This window comes from Hydra viridissima, unplaced genomic scaffold, assembly GCF_058129835.1.
Source record: "Hydra viridissima isolate aposymbiotic clone 2 unplaced genomic scaffold, HvirCarnegie_v1 scaffold_11, whole genome shotgun sequence".
NCBI classification, from domain to species: domain Eukaryota; kingdom Metazoa; phylum Cnidaria; class Hydrozoa; order Anthoathecata; family Hydridae; genus Hydra; species Hydra viridissima.
The window spans coordinates 14,553,761-14,577,280 of record NW_028324310.1 but is presented as its reverse complement, the minus strand read 5'-3'; the positions used below and the strand labels follow the sequence as shown (position 1 = coordinate 14,577,280).

The following is a 23,520-nucleotide window of genomic DNA, read 5'->3' as shown; positions in this document are numbered from 1 at the left end:
GCGAGCAAAAAAGTTCTGAAAACATCAGAAAAATTCGCATTAAACAGAAGCATAAATACCTACAGACACGCAGACGCTAACAAATGAACTGGTTTGAAAAAAAAATCGTTTCTCCTAAGAGATACGCATCAACACAAATTTAATGACCACACATCAGACGAAAACATTTTCTATAAAACTATTGTAAAATATTTTGGAAGAATATTTAAATTTATTTATGACAAGCAGTTTCGTTTCCAATAATAAAAAAAAGATTAGTTATTACAAAGGGATCGTGATAAAAAAATAAAATGCTAAGATAAAAAAATCTCAACTTTCATCTGTGTAAAAATAAAATAACTCCGAAATGTTAAAAGGACTTGAGTCATTTAAATTATTACAATAATTTATTATTTAAAACAGTATTTATATAATTTATGTTATGGCGACAGTTATAGAACACATGAATGACATCGCTAGCTATGTTAAAATGGCAACACATCGTCACGCTTCGGAATGGAGCGGTAAGGTTAATGTAATTCGTTCCTCGTTCTCCTACATCATAACGTAAATTTATTGCTGGAAGCAAATCTTGAAAAATATATTTTCATAAAAAATATTGTGATTAACAGAAATCAAATCTTAGAAAAAGACCAAGCATTCGAGAATTATTATTATTATTATTACTATGTCCGTAAATATTCTGTTACTTTATAATGAAATACTCAAGGACATAATAGTAACTAATAACAATAATAATAATAATAATAATAATAATAATAATAATAATAATAATAATAATGATAATAATAATAATAATAATAATAATAATAATAATAATAATAATGATAATAATAATAATAATAATAATAATAATAATAATAATAATAATAATAATAATAATAATAATAATAATAATGATAACAACAACAACAACAACAACAACAACAACAACAACAACAACAATATTAGAAATAATAATAATAACAGTGATAATAACAGTAATAATATTGTTATCGTTGTCGTTGTTGTTATTTTTACTATTATTATTATCATTATTATTATCATTGTTATTATTATCATTATTACTATTATTATTATTATTATTATTATTATTATTATTATTATTATTATTATTATTATTATTATTATTATTATTATTATTATTATTATTATTATTATTATTATTATTATTATTATTATTATTATTATTACTATTACTATTAGTATTATTAGGATTATTCTCATCATTATTAATATTATTAATATTATCATTCTTTATTTATTATCATTATCAATTACCGTTATTGTTAATTATGCTGCTATGATGTTTATGATGACGATGGTGTTGTGCGTTAAAAACCCACGTTAAAATAGATTAAGTTTGTTTACGTTAATTAAAAACCTTTTAACAGCGGTAAGTTAATTTAAATAAAATATTTAAAACTTAATTTACATTGTCTTTCAGGCTTGAAATTTCGTTATACCAATTGCTTTATCGGTCAAGTTCACCTTCAAAAAAGGTTAAATCATAAAAAACTAATTCTTAAGAATAAGAGAGTGAAAACCAGTGTCATAGTTTGAGAAAGAGAAAAAAAACATTCCAAATAGACACACAAAATTGATAAAGTTGAAGGTGCAGAATTTTTGAATTAGCTACCTCTCCAGCGTAAGTCGCAACTTTTTCTTTTAGCACGGCGTACCGTTCCTTTAAGTCCTCTTGATATGCAGCTTGATCTGGTTTTATGAGTATGGCATTTAATTCTAAAGCTCGTCCACATACTTTAATAAAGTCCCTAAAAATAAGGAAAGTTTAAAAAAAAAGAACCTTATGAGCGCTGATTATGATGTTATTTTCACCAGATTTCAAAACTTTGATTTTAAAGTTGAAATGAACAAACCTATACGTTGCTTGTAGAGCTTCGATGTGTTTTGGCAAGTAATTTTTTATTATGGAGCTTTCTAAGAAGGTTTCTGCATAGGCTAATGGACCAGCATTTACCTTACCATCAACGAAACAACAAAAAAAAACTTTAAAATATGGCTTTAATAAAAATAAAAAAACGCACAAATCATTTAGGATGGCATTAATTGGTATTTTATTTTTTTAAGTAGATAATAAAGAAGCCATAGGAAATCATACCTGTACACTGACGGTGCCGCCAAGTTTTAATTGTAGTTTTTTCATATCTGGCGGGTCTAATGAAACGACGTGATTCAATTCCTTGACCTTATTTCTCATTTCATCAATGGCAACCTGTTAATGTTACAAGTTATGTTTAATACCAAAAAAAAAATGAGTTGAAGTGGACAGAGCATTTGTATTTTAGAAATTAGGCTTAGACTGTGTTAGGATTTCAAAACATGTCATATTAAAAATTGAATACAAGATTTTGCATCACTTACTTCAATCGGCAAAAGTTCATATATTTCTTGTTGAACTACCAGAATTCTTTTTTTCACATATGGGAAGCAATGCGATGCTTAAAGAGTTAAAAGAATACTTCATTTAACTATATCATATATTTTCAATAATCAAGTAAAATATGAAAAAAATCCTTACTTGTTAATATTGTTTTTCTTTTATGTTGCTCAGCTAAAGCTCCATGAGCTTTACCAGACAATGTAAAAGGTGTTTCAAATACAAAGCGACGAACATTATTTTCTCGTTCAAATTCGGTAACTCTATTTTTATATTCATCTTCATCAAAATATGGAGTCACAAAAGAGACCTAAATAATTTTATTAGCCCCAATATAAATTTTATTTCTTTTAGAATAATACCCGCCCACTCATTTGTAACATTTTAAAAACCCAAAATTTACAATAGTAATAAAATAACATTAGATGCTGAGATGTTTACGGTTGACACTTATCAAATTAAATCAGCTAAGAAGTATTTAAATGCCAAGTAATTTGAACCTCTTTTGTTTGCAAATGATAAATAATGCATGACATAACACTGATTAGAAAAAAAAAACTTTGAAAACTTAGTTTGAAAAAAAAATTAGTATAAACCTGTATATAATTTACAGCTGGATTTAATTCTTCTTGTTTCACCTAAAGGAGATGTGAATAATTATATATCTTTGATTGATTTAATGATTCTGGAAAAAAAAAAACAAAAAAAAAAAAAAAAACAGAAAAAAAACCTTTGATGAATCTTGTATTAACTTAACATTCCCATATTTCAAGTTGTATTTTTCACTGAGTCGCAACGATATTTCTGACAAAGATGTCACCTTTGGTTCTTTATAAATAAATTCTTTTCCGTCGCTCTCTTTAAATACCTAAATGAAAAAGCAAAGAATTATAAGGATTTCTCATGAAGACAAAAAATATCTTCTTAAAGGAACATAAAGATATTGCATTACTTTATAAGATTGAATAAGATAACAAAAACCATTTTTAACAAATTTGATGAATCGCACTAAAAATTTTTATAAAAACTTTTCATGCAATTTATCAAATTTTAAATTTTTTGTGCAGTTTAAACTTTTCAGCAAAATTAAATCAACTTTATTTATTAATAAAATTTATTTACTGGAAAAATATTACTTAAGATTTTTCTAATAAATTTTTAATATGAAATTTATTAAACAAGTTTTATGAATAAATTTTTAATATGAAATTTACTAAAAAGTTACCCTTCCAAAAAAAGCAACTCTGTAGTATCTGCCCAAAACTCGTTTTCCAGTAACTGTCACCTGCACTACTTTCTCATAAGATTCTTTTAGAACACCATATGCAATTGCTAAACACTTTTAAAAAACAAACTTAGACTTTAAAGATGCAAGGTTGTTTTTAGAACCACCTGTCACTAGTGAATCATTTATTTTTTAGAAACCTGATTGAGCTAAAAAAATCTAAGTTAAAGATAATTAAATGAAATTAACAAACAACTTTAGTATCATAAAAATTTTCTCAGAATTTTCTACTTTAAAAATTTCTCAGAAATTTCTACTTTATTTTATTTGCAGCACTTTTTATTGATAACAATTTTCATTTTTGATTTTAACAACATTTTTAACTTTTTTTTTTAACTGATGTTCAAATTTAATATTATTATTGCTTACAAGTTCTTACAAATGCAAAATTTTTAATTTTGTTACTTTCTTAAATATAGGTTTTTTTTTGCAAACAAAAGTTACCTGGTAGTTTCTTTCTTCTTCGTACAATGGTGTAGCAAGCTTGTATACTTCTCCAATTACCTCATACCTTTCAGCTAGTTTTAGACGGTCAACACTTATTTCAAGTAACTCAATCAGATTTTTCTAAAAATTTAATACATTAGAAGATTTTTCTGTTAACAAATTACATGGACTAAGCTTGAATACAGAACGCAGATTGGTATGGTCAATTTAGATTACTTAATGCATCAAATACACTAGAAGCTTTTTTTGTTAAAATTTCTAAATATTATATTGATATTTCATTAAAATTTAAAATAATTATACAAAACTTTACAAGACCTTTACAAGAAATAAGCATAAACTTAAACTAATAAAACAGTTTTACATGAGCACGAATATTGCATTATGATATTATGATCATAAAATCATTTTGGTAATAAGAATCATTTTGCTTCATAAATTATAAAACCTGTGAGTATCTTGTCTCAGCTGTATCTCCTTCATCATCAGTAACTCTACTTTCATCAGGTACTAAGTTTGGTGATATTGATTTAAAACCCAAGCAACCACCAGGAAATAAATTTTTAGCTTTTAGGTACTCCGCCACAAGTGCCGCTGAATGTATGTAACACATGGCAGCCTAAATGAAAAAATTTTAACACTGATATTACAATTTTATATTTTTCTTTTAAAAAAAAATTAGACACATGAATATTTTTTTACTAATAGTTTACACAAAGTTCCATAAAAAACAGAACCAATAAAGATAACCTGGCCCTCTGTGTTTTCATGCAAGCTTTGAATCTCTTTTTCATTTATTCTACTATTACAAAGCTTGATTGGGATTCTTTTTCAAATGGATTCTTTTATTCTTGTCATTAACAAATTTATATTAAACAACCCCAAATAGGTTTGATTGGATTCAAACTTGTTGTTAAATCTAGCCAGGGCATTAAGATTTCATTTTCTTCCATCAATGCTTTGAATGTACAACCTGTGTAGGTAGGAGTCCCTACCTTGATCAAATTGCTACCATTTATTTTGATCAATCACCATGTCTGTTGATGGAAGCATGCAGTTCTCTAATATCTCTATGTAGGCCTGTGGGTTGATATCTGTATAGATATTGTATAAACCTACTTAAAAGCAGCCTTAATGACTCCTCCACCACTTTGCAACATTACAACAAAGAGATTTGTAGACATTTCTTATGCTCTGTATCTTTATTCTTTTTGGGTTTGGAAACATAGGATGCCTGCTACTTCTACTTGTCTAATTTGGTTTACTGTTTTTTGATCCTATTTCTTTGTTTCAAATCTACTCTTATTTTCATAAAAATCCTTAAATGTGACTAAACTTATTTGACTTTATGGAAAATTTTATGGAAAAAGGAATAAATTAACATTAATTGATAAAAAGTAATTATCATTAAAAGTTGGTTTGAAAAGTAGATGAAAAGGAAATCATTTTAAAACTTTGTTTGATTATTAATTTTTTTCATATAATGTTTAATATTTTTAAATATGAATTGTATATAAGTGTAGGGATTCTTTTTTTCTTTAATTTCTATTTATTTTCTTATTTTGTTGTTTTCTTATTTTTTTATATTTTTATTTTCTATTTATTTCTTATAAAAATAGTTTTAGTTTAAAAAGAGTTCTGACCTCTGAATAATCACCATTTTTCTCATGTATAGTTGCCATACTTTCTAGCCATGTTTGACGCAGTTCAGGAGTGCTAGCATATGACTTAGCAAGACTGTATTGAAGATCCACAAGAACTTCATGATCATCCTCATGCTCCTGTAAAGCATACAGTTATATAAAAGTTATCAAAGGAGTTTTTTTATTATGTTTTTAAAAAGTCATGAATTTAAATTTAAATCAGTGTTATTTTAAAAAATATATATATATATTTTTATAAACCTTCATTTGTGAAGTAGCTTGCAGTACAGTGTGTACTTTCTTAATAAGGTCTCGAACTTCACCAGGAAATTCTGTATTCTACAACAAACAAAAAAAATATAAGCATTGTAAATAAACAAAAAAAAAAAAGTATGATAAGCATTCTTTTTGGTGAAACTCAAAAAGGTAACGAAAAAAAAACAACAAAAAAAAAATTTACCTTCATTCCTTTATCTTCAATGGCATAATTTTTCAATGTAACTAAAGACTGACTCATTGATGCTCGATTCATACCAGATGCTATTAATTTAGAGACTGCAACAATGACCTTAAAACAATTGTTACTTTAGAAATACTTGAAACTTTTTTTTAAACTCTATAAAAATTTCTTTTAATGATTTGAAAGAAATTTAATAATCACAATATTAAAAAAAATATTTCAATTTTTAGAATTTCTTTAAACTCTACACTTTTTTTTTTCTGCACTATACAAACCTGGTGGTGTACTCTCACACAACCATTTCCGCTGTAATCATAGTTGCTCCGCATCAACAAATACATGAAACAACAAGCCTGACAGTATTACAAAGAATGTCAAGTTATATTACTAATATTATAAATATTGTTTACATAACATTTTATGGAAAAAGCTTTGTAGAAAAAAAATTGTAGAACAGAAAAAAAAGAATTTCAAAAAGCTTAACTAGTGAAAATTTAAACCACAATAACAAGAAGCAAAATCTGACCTGTGTACGAACACTTTCAATTTTTGAATTACATAAACATAAAATCTAAAAAAATAAATGTATAAATTCAAAATAATGTAATCATTATTTTGTATGCAATAACATATAATCAATACTATTTTTTCATATTTTCGAAATACTATTATTAGGATACTCTAGACACCTCATAACACAAAACTCCACAAAGATTTGAACTTCCTTTGAACAGTGATGTAGGAAACTAAAAAATTATGTATAAAACAACAATAAAAAAACATTTTATAACACTTAAGCCATCAAAAAATTTTTTATTGATTTGAGAAAAAGTCATTAATCAACTTTTGACTCTAAAAAAAAATTTAAAAAAAATTAAAAACACCCTTGCAATTAAAAAGTAATTTTACTTTATGAATGAAACTTCGAAGAGTGGCAAACACGTGTTTCATTACGCTTTCTGATTGTGGAACGCGCAAAAATGTCATCATTACATTAAATATCTAAAATAAGTTAGATTTTAGCATAAGATTTAGATAATACTTCAGCAAAATTAAAACTTTTAAAGCATCAAACTTATAAAAAATAAAAAAAACCTGAAACAAGTAGTTTACTCTTTTAAATTTTATTTTATTTATTTTTTTACTTATTGATAATTTCACAATATACCTTTTTCATGAGGATGTTATCCCCTTCATCTTGTTCTAAATGAAACTAAAAAAAAAATCATAAAATTTAAAAAATTAAGTAAAAAAAAGTTATGCTTTCTCCTCAATCTTCCTCCCTTCTCAAATTCAAAAAAAAAATCTAAAAGGAAAAATATTTACTTTAAAATGAGTACAAAACAGTTCCAGCATATCCAAAACAATTAAAGCAACTTCTGCTGAAAGATTAGCTTCAAAGCTATTTCGTGATGAATCAGTGGCTGTGATCAACTGAGAAACCATACTAGCTAAAGATAATCAGCTTTCAGAATCGTTTTGCTCAAAATGTTACACATAAAGTGTCAAAAATTATTTCTATAAATTTAATAAACAAAAGTTGTTCAAAATTTTATCAGTGCTTGATTTCATTTTTAACTAAAATTTTATCAGTGCTTGATTTCATTTTTAACTAAAATTTTATCAGTACTTGATTTCATTTTTAACTAAAATTTTATCAGTGCTTGATTTCATTTTTAACTAAAACAATTAAAAGAAAGCTTTACCACTACTACCAGATCTTTTGTGATTTGCATGATCTCGAATAACAGCAGATAATCTAGATGATGGTTTGTTTAAAGAAGAGTACTTAGATTCCAAGAACAGCTTTGTTATGTCTGAGTTACTAAAATTATAGATATAGATATATACAGGATCAATCAATTTAAAAAAAGCTAATCTCATTTTTAAAGCACTTAATTATAATTAAATGCAAATCAAAAAGAGAAACAAAAGAAAACACAAAAAAGAAAAAAGTAATAAGTTTGAATTTACAAAGATCAATAAATAAAAGCTGAAATATTATTCAACGGAATTGGAAATAGATCTGCAAAAACATTTTTTATATATCTATATATTTAAAAGGCTTATTGCAAAGCAATTGGATGCTATATACAAAATTAAACTGAATATTGCTGATAATTAAGTAGAAAAATTGTCTTCCATTGCATTGCCATTGTAAATTTTTAAGGAAAATGATGGATCTTTAATGAACCAGTCCTATTTTAATTATCAAATGACAATTATTTATTTAAATTAAGAGATTTTATTATTAAAATTATGGGTAAAGAATAAGGTCTTAAAAAGGAATGTGATGCAGAACTTGTTACAAAGCACCTAATTTTTTTTTTCTCTTACTATACAGACTTCTAAGAAACTTTTCTATAAAAATATTTTTAGCACTTGAAAGTAAATTGATTAACCATATCTTACAATCATAAAAATTCATTAAGTTTTGATTTCCTTCAAGCTTAAAAACAATCTTTTTACTGGCCTACTTTTCAAGAATATTGGAATTTAAAAGAATGTTGCGAGATGAAACAGCTTGACCTAGTTCACACCTAAAATGGATTTACACACACACACAACATTTTTTTTGATAATAATAAACGAAAAAAAGAAAGAAAAAAATGAACTTCTTACTTTTTCTCTACAATTGATTTTTTGCCACAATACTTGAAGATTCTCAAACAGCATCTTAAAAAAAAGAAGCATATTTGAAAAAATAATCCTTGTAATATTTAATATCTCGCAGAAGAAGATATCTGTCAAGTTTTCTATTTTTATATTAAAAAATTTTTTGCCTTTTTTTTAATTAATTTTATCTTATCTTGTCTTAACTTTAAATTTGTTTATTTTTTTCTTCACTACAACATGACAAAAGTTAAATAAAACATATAAGAATGAGTTTAAGTATCTTTAAAATACTTTAAAGACCTGAAAAACTGCATCAAAAAAGTTTATAACTTTGCATTATTTTAAATTAAACTTCCAAAAATTACAAAGAAGTTTGGCTCACTCAAGAAGGTCAAAAAAATCAATGATTGCCATGAACTTTGCATAGTGCTTTTCTTGCTGGACATAGTACAATGCAGCAGCAGCAGGGATCCAGTGGCTTCTTTTAATGGCTGTGGTTAGAATATCACGCCACCAATCCACAATAATCACTAGATCAATATAACATAAATAGTTTTTTGAAAAAGAACTGTTATTTTTAAGAAGTACAATAAAATGTATTGGTGTTGTTGAATGAATGTTATACAAATTTTTATTCAAAAAAAAAAAAAAAAATTGTTTAAAATAAATGAATGTTTCTATTCCACTTTAGGAACAAACAACCCTAGCAAACTGTTAATAAATGCTTCAAAAACAACTTTCTTTTTTGACCTCATCCGAATAAATTACCAACACATTTTGCCTCTTTGTATTACTTAGATATGAAGCATACTGCTTACAAAGAAAGCAATTCCTTAGCAGCAATTTCCCTTTGATAATCACGGTTCTGAAATTTGCATCTAAACATTTTTCCGCAGGGAAAACTGTTAGATGGATACAAAGTCTGTAAATTTTAAAAATGAAATGGACACAACAGTATGGAATGCATTTATAGAAGCTGTTACTAAATTCCTTTGAAACATCCTAATTAAAAAAGTTTTTCTAAATTTTCAGATCTTATTTTTTTGCTTCAAAGATATAAAAAAATACATTCTTCAGTTTTAAGAGTTCTCACAAAATGTAAGCATAAAACAATATTTTATGCTTACAATGTGTAAAAACCTTAAAATTCCTTCATTTTATATTTTAATTATAACTAAAGATCATAAAGGTTTACTTTTTAAAAACAAAAAGTTTAATAATTTAGATAAACAAACCTGACTTCAAGCTTTTTAATACATACAAAAAACAAATCATCAACTCTTTAGCTTCATCTTCATCAAAAGGAAGGATAGGAGGGGTTTTGCCATTCGAATCTAATGTTGTTGGTGTGGCAGAAGTCATGACAGAATAAAGGGCAGATATTTTTGAAATACGTCTTGGAGAAGATTTATTGTCTGCGTTCATGGATATTAGGTTGTCATCAATAACCGGATGTTCTAGAGATTTATGAAAGCGTATCGAATGCTCAAGCATTGTTGTTAGATAAGGAATGTAAAGTGATGCAATACGAGACTGCATATCCTAAAAAGTATTTGTTGAAACACTTTCCTTATAAAAAATTTTCCCTAAAAAATTTAAATAAACATTAATGTTTAAATATCTTTAAGTAACAATGGTTGTTTGAATAATATATATAAATAAATTAAATTAATATATAAATGAATTAAGAGCTTTAAATAACTTTAAAATTATTAAAATGCAATTATATATTATTCTAACAACGATTTTAAATGATGTATAAATTAGAACAACAAATAAAAATAACTTTGATTATTTTTATTTGTTATTTCAATTACATAAAAATAGTAAATGGGACTTGAGAAACTGATTTTAAAAGATTATCGCTACAAAAAGATTTACCATCTGATAAATACAATTACATCTATTAAAAGTTTACCACTAAAATTTAAAGATTAAACTAAAGAATTAAATCAATTAAAAGAAAGAAAAACTTTTTCTGTCATAAGTAAAAATATTATTTCTACAAAAAATCTCAGCTGTGATATAAATCATATTTAGCATTCTTTCTACTAAACTTGAGATTAGAAAAATATAACTAATTATTAAACTTTAAAAATTATTACAAGAAAATATGCTGGTAATGATTACTTTAGACATTTAAAAAAATACGAAACCTTACTTTGGATTACGGAAAACTTAAAAATTGACTAATTCTCAGAATGGCCTAAATAATTCAAATGATGGTTTTGTTGTAATTAACTTGTAGTGTGGTGAAGAGATTGCTGTGATTTAATGCACCTAGTTACATAACAACTTCATCTAAATCCAAATGCACACATTATGAATTCATACTTTTGATCTTGTCCTCATGCTGTTGGCATTTATTGTTTAACCACAACAATTTTATGTAAATAAACTTGAAATTTTTTATTTTTAATTGCAGGGGTAAAAAATTTTTTTTCTGAAATGCTTCATTTTCAATTATATTTTTTTCTTATGAACAAAAAAATGTAAAAAAATAATAATCCTAAAAGATTTTAATTGTAAATGTAAAGATGTTTCAAAGAATTTAGATATTCAATAGTGGATTTTGATTGAGTTTCATAACAGTCAATAAAAGTTCTATACTTAAATTTATGAAAAAATGTCAGATGTTTATCCATTTCTAAATTATCTTCATTTTCAATGTCATTAATAACACATTTTAAAATTATTTCTTAAATGTCAAATATCTTTTTTGTTTATTTTTTTATTTAATAGATGATGATGAATTATGTAAAATTGTAGCATATAATGTTGTATATAAAATATGTAGCATATTAAACTGTAGTAAATTACTTACTTCTGATTGATAGCGATCATCAAACTCATGCTTCACTAGCAAGTTTCTCAGAACACGAATAGCATACTTTCGTACAACCTTAGGTTCATACAAAGCAGAGGAAACTTCTTTTAGTAAAATCCCAACAAGAAAATGTGAGCTACAAAAAGCATCATTGAGCGTACTCTCGTGAACTTCCCCTTTCATCCTTATGTCAATTGGCAGATTCAATGGAATATAATGCTCATATTCAAAAACAGACCGGAAGAATTCAAATTTTAGTTCAAACATCTAAAGACAGATAACTAATGAAAGATAGAGAATTGATAATTGAAACAATATATTTCTTTTTTTATATAAACTTTTAAATGTTACCTGTGTATCAGCAGGAATAAATTGGTCTTTTAAATAGTTGATGATATGAAATACATAACCACGATCCATATGTGTAAATGCGGCTTTGATAAAAGCAGCTAGGTGTAAATTAGCTTCTTTGACAACACCTGGTTTGTCTTTCACACGACTAGCAAGTTGATAAATAAAAACCTGAACTAAATTTTCTAAAGTACGATGAAATTCTGGACTGAAATATTGTTCCCTTGACTTTTTGTTCTAAGACAAAAAAAACAAAAAATATTAAAAAAAAAAAAACATAAAAATTAAAATCAAAAATTTAAAACTAAACACAAAATAGTTCACCTTCTCAAAGGATTGCACATCTGACATATGCATTTGAGCCATACTTTTTGTCATAATTTCAAAAAAAAACCAGGAATACTAAAAATAAAAAGAATAACATACAAAAGATTAAGAAGTGAAAGATTTCTCATCAAGTTTTGTGCACTTCGAAAACAATGAACAAAAAATTTTACTCCAGATTAAATGAAAACTGTCAGAAATTTTAGAAGTATCAATTAAATGAAATATTACCTGCAAAATATTTGCAATCATTTCAGGATCAGCACCAAGACGCAAAAAAAAAATAAGTTGCTTTGATAGCTCTTCGTGTACTGTTTTTTTTTTATTCGAATCAGTTTTGAAAATATACTAGTTAAAATAAAAACACACATAAGTGTGATTAACAATTTTTTTGCACTAAATTTTAGAACCATGCAATAACATTCTAATATTAAAAGGTTAGTTTTCATTATATTTAAACAACCAATAAAATAACTATAGTAACTAACATACTTTGACATATGATTTTAAGAAATTTGATTTTCCCTCTTTATGCATTAAGCTGACAATTCTAATTAATAAGCTAAAGAAATAAAAAGATAAAGAAAAATGAAACTTTTCTTTATTCCTATTTTTTATAAACTTCATTCAATATTTAGAATTTTATTAAATGAAATTTAGAAAAAGATGCAATTAAATTTAGAGAATATAGAATATTAACAAAAAGAACAAACTTATCATCTACTTCTTCAAAACATGATTACCTAACCAGATTAACAGCAACATCTTCATTGTTTCCATGTGTAAGAACATGAAAGAACTGATTAAGCAAGACAGGAAGGAACTTAATGACAACTACACTGTTAGCAGCATGCATAACTTTCAGAAGTCTTGATGTTTCAGCATCGGCAGAAGGTTTTCCTTCTGAGTATTGCCAATGTGAGAAAAATGCATTGATGTGGGTGTCCTAAAATATAGAAAAACATAGCAATCAAAAGTAAAGAATATATATATATATATATATATATATATATATATATATATATATATATATATATATATATATATATATATATATATATAGAAATAAAAGTAAAGAAAAAAATATAGAAGAAATAAAAAAAATATAAAAGTTATCAAATTTACATGTAACAGTGTATTGTTGCATTGGCTGACTACAAACAATTGTTTAATACATGCAGTCAAGTAAACTTCTTTAGCTTTTGTTTAAGCTTTGCTAAGCTTTGTTTTAAGCTTTTTTGTTTTTTTCTTTACTAATTGTTTTTTCAAACCTTCAGAAAAAATTATAAACTGTGTATTTTTGGTTCTGTTTGAAAATATTCTTTTTAAAATATTGCTTTCAAATTGCTGTATATGAAGTTAATCCAGCTACATTTTCAGCAAATCATTAGATTTTCTACCTGCTTTATACTGAAACCAATACATTTAATTCTTCAGTGAATTCTTCTGTTAGATTTTTTTTACAACTTTTGTTTAAAAAAATCTGATATTTTTCGAGAGCTAAACAATTTATTTTTAAAAACCTAATATTACTGTGGGCATGGCAAAACCTACTGTGGGTGTGGGTAAAAAATTGTAAACCAACATTTAAGAGTAAAAAAAAAATTTCACTGCTAAAATTTTGAAGTTTAAAAAGAGAATTTGAAGGTGTTTTAAAAAAAAATTTGAAGATGCTTAAGTAGTTTGAACAAATTTTGAAAAAAAAAAAAAAAAAAGAACTTAATTTTAAAAAGAAATTAATATTAAAGCTAAAGAATCAATGGACAAATGGCAGCTATTAAAGCTTTTGAATAAGTCACAAACTATTGGATATCACTAAAGTTATGAATAATTTGTAAAAGAAACCAGGCTCTTTACACCATTGTTCTGTGTTCTGTGTTATCATTTACAAAAGAGAGAAAGTAGTGTAAAAACCATCAGTATGATATCAGTACTAATAAATATCAGCAACATTTAAATTTAATGTCCATAATATGCTAAATTATGTTAAATTATGTTAACAATAAACTTTATACATGAAGTGAGTTGATTTTATTAATCAATTAACATAATTTAACATAATATGCTAAATTATGTTAAATTATGTTAAATTATGTTAACAATAAACTTTACACATGACTAGTTTTTATTAGTTAATTTCTGATAAAACTAAGTAAGATTATTTTTTATTAGAGGTATACCATTCATCTTTAATAAAACATGGTTTCCCACACTGTAAACATCACTGAAAAATGTCAGACTGATTTATATGAAATAACTCCCTGGTGACGTGTTGAAAGAAACTCAAGAAAATGATGCAAACTAATTTCAAATGATAACTTTATTTGCAAAACATGCAACTTAAAGTTAAAATTGCAAAAAATAATTGCTGCTTGATTGCTTATGTTTTTTTTTGAAAGTAGAAAGAAATTAGTCACATGGTTCATCAAGAAAAGTCTTTTGATTTTTCTTACTAAGAAATAGCTACAATAAAAGACATTATTGATGGTCTTGCTCCAAACAAATCAGCAGTAAATGCTCTTTCAAAAGGTAATGCTGATTGTTTGAAATCAGAAAAATTTATAATTAACATTTTAGATGAGCTTAAAACTAACATAAACAACCAATGGAAAGAAAGTTTTAAAACACAAACTTTCGAAATTTGGATGAGCAAGTTCTGGAAATCTGCTTTTTTAGAAAAAAGATTAGAAAGCCAAAAATATCAGCAATAAATTTCATTTAATGGTTATCTTGCTCCAGCAAATGAATTTGATAGCAATATTAATGATAATGACACATGTAACATACTTAAAAGTGAACTTTCCTTAAAAAAACAAATTACAAATGCCATAAAACTTGGTAAATACAAAAAAAAACCAGTTTTCAAAATTTGATATCAATTTGACAAGCTTGTTAAATAATAATACATTAATATAAGCTTACAATATAAAATATTAATAGTACTATTATTAAGTAGTCGCTAAATAAACTAATACTAACATTTATAGTAATATTATTAACATAAGCTTGGTTATTAACCCTTTGCGGTCCAATATTTTTTTTCAGAATTCAAACAGTTTGGTCCAAATTATTTTTTTGGAAAAAAGAAAAAAAAGTCAGATACTAATATTGGATATTTTATTGTTCAAATTTGCATTTTTTTTATTAAGGGTTACCTCTTTGTTACAGCTAAGCACACTGCTCTGTCAAGCTCAATTTGAAGTTGGACTTGATACTAACGCTAAGACTGTTCAGCCCGACTTCACTTTGGACCGCAAAGGGTTTATACATTACATACATTACATAAGTTACATAAATTACATACATTACATACATTACATACGTTACATATGTTACATACATTACATATATTAGATATATACACTATAATAGATGATTGAAAGTTAAAAGCCTTGTTTACCTGAGTATTTATTGTTGAAACTAATTTTGTAGAGACTTTAAATAGATTTTGACCTTTGCCATCAGCCCATTTAACATCTACTTGTTTAGCACTGGCTGCATCAGTGATGTTTAAATATTTATTAGGTAGGTTTAAGGATACAGGCATAAAACTTTCATCAGGACGCACAACATTATTAACTAAAATTGGCATCCAGCAATAACCAACAGGACTCATGACTTCTTTCTTTTTTTCTTTGGATTCCTTAGGTTGCTCAACACTTACATGGTGGAATGTAAACAGTATATGGTGCTTGTTATTCAATTGTGGTGGAAGTAAAACTTTGATCTGCAATAAAAATGAAATAGTAAATAAACATAATTTAATTTTAAAAACTGAAATATTATTTGGAAGTAGTTAAAGATATAAAATGATAAATGATAGCAAGTAATGAAGACAAAAAGTGTACCTCTTCATAAAATGTTGGGTTTGTACTGTGGTAAAGAACAGGGCATATGACTTCGTGAGTAAACTTGCAAGTACCATTTCTTTCATATATGCATTTAAGTGGCTTAGCAGATGCATCATCAGAATCTTTGAACTGAACTGTGCATGCTATATTTCTTGCCTGAAATATTTTTTTTTGCTTAAGTTTTTCATACTTTTAAAATATCAAATAAAAAATAAGTTTAGCTTTCAAAGAAAAAAAAAAAACCTTTACTAAAAAAATTTTATGTCATTTTGTAAGCAACCATTCAAAATGCACAAACCTTCACTGATTTTTGCAGGGAGTAGTTGAGGGAAAGTGGATACACATAAAAATTTGCACAATATTCTGTTGCAGGTGAAATTGTTTCGATATTTTTTTGACAGAATGTTTGAACTTGTAAGCTAACTAACACATCTTCAGATCGTGAAAATGGTTTTAAAGGAATTAATGATGGAGAGTAACAATCTAAAATCATGAGTTTTAAATTTTTTTAAAATAATATTAATGCAATTCGTTCTTCTAAAAATAAAAATTAAAAAAAAGAATCTAAAAAAAAAAAAGAAAGAAAAAAGCTATGTAAACTTACTTTGATGATTTGGAGGTAAAAGGGACAAAGAGCAAACAAATGAACCAGGAATAATCTGCCTACTTTTAATTTCTCTTAAAAAAGATTTAAAAATTAAGAACTTTATAACTTTGAATCAACAAAAACTTTACTTTTAAGGAAAATTTGCTGACCATTTTTTCTAGTAAAACTTTTATATTCAAAAACATCAAAAACCTCTTTACTTTCAAAATAACTTAAACATTTTTTTTGTTACAGATTTTAAGATTAACTTACCCTTTAAGATCTTGTAAACTTTTAAGTAATTCTTCATCTGTTAGTTTGGCTATTTCCTGAACAACACCAAGAAATCTTATGCATTATGTAAAAAAAAAAAAAAAAATCATCAAAAATCTGATGCTAACTTTATTGGATGAAATATTTAGCAAATATTTTTCAAAGTTATTTGATAAACATCAGTGTGTTTTTAGAAAAGAAAAAAAATCTGCAAACCTGTTTAAAGATGGTTGAAAATTCACATAACTCTTCAATATCTCCTTCATTATTTTTAAATAAAGGTCTTAAAAAAAAAAAAGGAAAAATTTTATAAGATTGTAAATAGTAATAATATCTAAAACCTTTAATGATAGATTGAAACAATGCTTACAAAAGTTTTTTACCGTGCACCCCAACCAAAGGGCATTGAATAAATTCCTAATCGTTTATAACTTTGCTGAAACTGTTTTGAAACTTTTTGCACAAATTTTGGGTTATCAAAATGTTTTATATATGGTTCTGCGCATTGTCCAATTCCACCTTGAAGCATTTTATTTATACGAATAATCAAATAAATTTCTGAATGATGACAGTCAACTGTAAATACACACTAAAAAAACAAAGTTTAAGAAAACAAAATTTGCGCAGTTTTATAGACTTATAAGAATGGCTTTTTAAGATGGATTTACTGGATCTTTACAATATAAAATATAAAAAAAAGAAATAAAAATATACTTTATATAATTTATTCAAATTGTAATCAAGCAACAGTTAATCTATTATCAGGAAATAAATTGGTGTTAAGACTAATAATGAACTGATATTTAGCTAAAAACAGAATTGGTATATCATGGATGTCATTAAAAAACATATACTAACTTATACATTACGTTTGCTGTATTTTGAAGAAAATACTTATTGATATATTTTAGAAGAAATTTTAACTTACATCTCTAGGACTGTGGAAGTGTTTTGATTTTGTATCACTATTTTCTGTTAAGTGTCCATTTTCATTAGGATTGTTAATACCTGCCATCATCTCCTTGTATGAGGGATGATTAAGTTCACAACAAAAATCTTCTGACAGCTTAATATTGTTTTTAGCATCAAATAAAGACAATGTAAAAAAAAAAGGCTCACAGTTTGAATTCAAATCTTCTTGACATAACTTAAACTTTAAATTTTGACAGCTGACTTTTACTCTTTTTCCAGAGGGTTCATTAAAAGGTTCAACTTTACTCTCCTTTACTTCAGATAAACCGTAGCTATTACTTAAATCTGAATAGATAGAAAATAAGTTATATCTGCTCTCTTGTCTGTTTTTCCAGTTTCCTTGATCGGTTTCTTTTGCATACTCTTGCAATAATGGGTGACAACTATTTTTAAGACTATCTCTTAGATTTTTGTACTTTACTTGAGCAAGTTTCCCATTGAATACAGAAAACAATTGTTTATCTTGCTCAATTTCAATTCCAGTAGCCTTGCATAAATCTTTGATCCATGCTTCCATCTCATTTAGGCTATCAGCAGCAAGTCCATAAACTTTATCTTGAATGTATAACTCAAATCCATACATTCTACCTTTGATTCCCTTTCTTATTTGTGTGCATGAATCAAGATATAAAGTGCCTTTAGCCATGGCACTACCTTCTTCCTAAAACAATTCATTTGACAAAAAATGTATAAAAGAACAAAGAAATTATTTATATTTTATTGCAATTCATTTCACTTTTTAATTCATTAGTAAATTCAAGATAATTAAAACATTTATTCCAAATGAATGTAGCTATTTTTTGTAATGAAGATTATTCTTCTAGAATTAAAAAAAAATATGGTTTCTCTTGTTATAAATTTATTTTGAACAAGTATTTAAATTAATTTAAAACAAGTGAACTTCTAAATTTATTAAGTGGATTTCTTTGTACATCTCCATAAACAGTTTTTTTTCTTGTATTGCAATTAACAAAATATTTGTAAGTTTTCTATTAAATTTTTTCATTTATTTATTAAATCTAATACTCATAGACAAACAACTTTTCTTAAATATAAATTCAAAATAATAAAAATAATATTCAAAACAATATTGTAACTATTAAAAACATACACACAATTTAAATAAAAAATTTATTTAAAAAAATTACTTTTCTGTATTCAAGAACATAGGAACCATCATGAGACGCCTGTTTCAATGTAAACCAACGTCTTTTGTATGTCTAAATGTTAAGATTTTTTCTTTATTTAACTTAAAAAGAAGAAGAGACTTTTGCAAATCCAATTCTTTGATTTTTCACTTTTGGTTTCATTCTTTTTTCTTTGAGATTCTTAACTAAATATTCAAAAATTAGAAATAAGAAATTGAAAAAAAAATCAAATACTCAAATAAAAGAAACTTCAAACAACAAACAAAAAAAAATATAACAAAGAATGATGACTATTGTCTAAACACTAATGGATAAGGTTGCTTACATATCTTTTAGGATGGTAAAATGAGTTTTTTTTTAAGTTATCAACTAAAATATCCACTGATTGTTTTAAAGTCTAAATTTTGTCATTTCTCTGTAATTTTGGCTAATTGAAAGGGGGGGATTGTAGATGAGTCTGAGTTCTTAAAATTAAATGTTAAACAACCTGAATAAAACAATATCAGTTCCAACTAAGTAACATGACTTATCTAAATATTCTTATCTATAGTTTTCTGTAAAATATGAATTTTAAGACAGAGAGGTTACATGAGTTGTTGATGTTAATGTTTTTATTTTTATTTAGATCAACTTCATACATTTTTTTAAAATTTTTTTAAAAATCGAATCATTATAAACAAGAACAAATTATAATACATTGTTAGTTCAACATAATTAGATGATCTATGAAAATGTGTTATTATTACTATTACTATTATTATTATTATCTATTACTATTTATTATCATTATCGTTGTTGTTGTTGTGGTTATTGTTGTTGTCGTCGTTGTTGTTGTTGTTAAGATATGTTTCATTCTTTCCATTTACAAAAAAAACCTCATCTGAACAAATAAATTTTAGAAGAGTACCTTAGACCCATACAATAGATTTCCATCAGAATGAAAAGGTGATTTTGTCAAATAGCCCTCTTTGTAAATACCTTTTTCTTTCATAGGAGTAAGTAGAGAATCCTAAATAAAAAAATCTAATAAAAGGAAGAAAAAAAGTTAAAATTTTAGACAAAATTAAAAAAAAAAGATGGCGTACTTGGATGCTATCAGTATTATCAGCACAAAGATCTTGTTCAAAAACATGTTGCTTAAGTTCTCTAGCCTTTCCATATCTTTGAAAAAAATTTATCAAAGCTAAAATACTCCTTAATAAATTAGAACTATTTTTAAGAAGCAACAGAACCAACCTCATCTGTTAGAGAGATTACACTGTTATTTTTTGAATAAAAAGAAAAGGGGTTTGACTGTGTTGAACATTACAATAGACTATTAGCAGACAAAAATTAAATAAATATTAAAAACTAAATGTAAAAAGTTGTGATAGGTTGAAAGACAGCTTAGAAACTTTTGAAACTTACTCTTTAAATGCGTGGAAACTTCTGCTATATTCTGCATAATTATTTTCCAATATCCAATAGTTACAAGTGTAAACATTCAAACACTAATTAAACAGTAAATAAATAAACAAATATACAAAATTAATAACAACACAAACTGTTAAAATATCTATTTTTGTGGCAACTACCTTTTAAAATGTCATAGTAAAATTTATAAACTAATTTAAGATCAATTGTTAACAAAATATTTTACTGATATAGTATATTTTTGTTGTTAGGGCAGTAAATACCAAATACACATCAAATTATTTTCAAATTTGTGAAGAAAACTTTTTTTACAAAAAGCATAATGCTACCAAAGATTTTTAAAGTATTTAAACAATTTGAAACTTGTTTGAACAACTATAGATACCTTTTTAATCAAAAACTTATTTAACATATCACTCTTATAAAAAATATATATCACTCTTATAAAACAAAGCAACATTTACAAAGGTTAACTACTTCTCTGACAAACAGGTCTGTTGCATCTTTGAAAGCTTGTGGAGGCACTGTTGAATACTCTGTACGTAATTCTTGTTCTCTGCAGTGTAACTAAAAAAAAAAAACTTTCTATCATTTTGTATGAACTGTTTTGGCCATTAAGTAAACAATATATTATTATATTGTAATACACAATATAAAATTATTACTATTTATTATTGTAGCAGTTATGTTAAGCTCAAAATTTACTAATGCATTTTACTGTTACTTGTTATTATCATTTTAATCTGTAACAATATTATAGTTTATAGTTTTAACTTAACAATTACTTATATATATAATTATATATATATATATAATAAACTTTGTAAAGATTTTAAATTTCATTGTCACTTGATGAAAAAAAAACATAAATATAAATATATCATTTGCAGTAATCTTCTGACCACAACATCATCTTCAGGGAAAAGCAGAAGACTTTTCAATGGATCACGTTTTATATCATTCTTTTTTAACACGATTTCTTTCTCATAGTCAATGGGATCAACACCAGCTGAAAGTTCCTAATTTATCAATAAAGAAAAAATGATAAAAATAACTAGTTTATATAAACAACTAGTGTACATATAAAATAAACTAGTATGCTAAACAAAAACTGAAGAGCTCTTTCATGTTCCTTACTCTTTTAATACACTTTAGTTCAAAAGTTGAAAATTTTGTTAACTGCACATTGGAATTGAGATTTTCTTTCATGTTCTTAGCAACTTCTCTCTTTCTTAGAAACAAAGTTATTCGTAATCCGAAGCAATGTAAAAGTATAGAAAGCTATCACAAGATTTTGTTGATAATTTTTTTCAAATAATATTCTATACATTTATTTAAATTACTTCACAATTGCTATTTACATTGCTTCATAACATTTACAGATGTATCCAACACAGGTTAATTTATTCTTAATTGTTTTTAAGTAAAATTTGTACATATTTATATATTAAAAAGCTTGCCAAAGTTGTAAATAAAGTATCCAATTTTTACAAAAAGTTCAACAGTAAAATAAAGTCGTTAAGAAAACTTTTAAAGACACAAACTCGTTAAGGAAACTTTTAAAATGTAATTAAGATTCAATAAAAATGATGCAACTTTAGATAATAAATACCTTCAAACTTTTATCAAGATTGACTTTGTGTTCAACACGGTCTTCGCGAATAATTACTACCGGCTGTTGATCATTTTCAATGATATAATTTACCAGCTTGAGCTTCCCAGCACCTTTAGATTTTTTAGCTTCAGTCATTTTTTGCCCAAAAAAAAACTTAAACACTTGTTTTTTGAGAACACATTTTGGCTAGTTTCCTCTGATTCCAAAATTTGCTTCGATTTCTACGCAACAAGTTTTGAAGTTTTCTCTTTTTACCAACTGGGTTATCGATGGTTAAGGAAACAATCGTCAAAAATAAATATATATTAATTTACGCTTATAAAAGATCTTACACTACAGCGGTATTTTAATATTTGATTAACAAAAGTTTCTCTATTAGCTTTTTTTTTTTTTTTTTTACAAAAAGAAACTTTTAAGAAATTTTGAAATTTTAAGAAAAACTTTAACAAGCAATATTCTTTTTTTAATAAAATTACAAACTAAAGGAATTAATACTTTTATTTTTAAACACATTCATTAATTAAAAAAGTCAGATTTATCCTTGATATTTATGTGATGGATATGTATTCCTTTTTCTATACGAACTATGACTGTGTGATAAAAACTGTGTTATATGCAACTCTTGCCGAGTTTTATGAAACTATTGTAGAGTCGCATATAAATTCTTAAAAGTTAAGTCGTAACTCATTCTGACCTGATGTACACCCCAATCTGATACAATAAGTAAAATTGGATACAATTAGTTTAATAAGTAAACCCGCATAAAATTCGAAGGGCATTATTTGGGTATTACTATCAACTTTACTATCATAGTTATAATTACCAAAATTACCAAAACAATGCTGCAAATGTTGAAAAATTAAATATTTTTAAATGTAGAATTTTAGAAAAGCATTTTTCAATTCATAAGTTTTAAAAAATTGGTAGCTGTTTATATAGCAAGTTAATTCTATTCTGTTTTGTAAAATAAAATACTCCGTCAGCCTCCCACAGCTTTCTAACCCCTTTTTTCACGAACGGCACAGCGTCTTCACAAATATTTGCTATCAACCTTGTTATTACTTTAAAAAAACGACTCGATGAATAAATTATAGAGAAATTAGTAATCTCCGTAAATAACGTTTAACACAATGCTCTCGTAAAAATTAATAATGAAGGAAGTTTTACTATTTGTTGTCTATGAAAACTTTAAGCATTAAATGATGGCTTGAAAACTTAAGACACCTAAATACGAACATAAAAAAAAAGAAAAAATATGGATTTTCATAGCGCTAATGTAATCATAAAATCCATCAGACAGTCTAATGT

General features: G+C 25.6%; 1 protein-coding gene across 4 annotated transcripts; it reads right to left on the bottom strand.

Moving 5' to 3' along the window:
• Positions 1–191: 191 nt before the first annotated feature.
• Positions 192–22,851, bottom strand: LOC145190996 (dedicator of cytokinesis protein 9-like). 4 transcript variants are annotated; one of them, XM_090067407.1, is made up of 46 exons: positions 22,210–22,851; positions 21,500–21,616; positions 21,075–21,164; positions 20,592–20,674; positions 20,270–20,345; positions 20,092–20,193; positions 19,185–19,256; positions 17,993–18,697; positions 17,448–17,653; positions 17,281–17,347; positions 17,065–17,120; positions 16,810–16,883; positions 16,504–16,688; positions 16,203–16,361; positions 15,755–16,081; positions 13,098–13,300; positions 12,847–12,916; positions 12,586–12,702; positions 12,355–12,432; positions 12,031–12,267; positions 11,677–11,946; positions 10,088–10,394; positions 9,235–9,382; positions 8,859–8,912; positions 7,943–8,061; positions 7,563–7,687; positions 7,405–7,449; positions 7,146–7,238; positions 6,926–6,982; positions 6,763–6,807; positions 6,512–6,589; positions 6,237–6,344; positions 6,038–6,115; positions 5,777–5,914; positions 4,582–4,752; positions 4,131–4,253; positions 3,627–3,740; positions 3,132–3,269; positions 2,998–3,039; positions 2,543–2,711; positions 2,386–2,462; positions 2,123–2,236; positions 1,881–1,981; positions 1,640–1,775; positions 1,436–1,491; positions 192–534 (listed from the first exon to the last, which is right to left on the bottom strand). In XM_090067407.1, exons 1-45 carry the CDS (start codon positions 22,345–22,347, stop codon positions 1,444–1,446), a joined length of 6,060 nt encoding a protein of 2,019 aa, XP_089923533.1. In that variant the 5' UTR covers positions 22,348–22,851; the 3' UTR covers positions 192–534; positions 1,436–1,443. The 4 variants fall into 4 exon arrangements, with proteins under 4 accessions (XP_089923533.1, XP_089923532.1, XP_089923534.1 ...); XM_090067406.1 differs by lacking the exon at positions 1,436–1,491; XM_090067408.1 differs by lacking the exons at positions 1,436–1,491; positions 22,210–22,851 and adding an exon at positions 21,735–22,179.
• Positions 22,852–23,520: the final 669 nt, after the last annotated feature.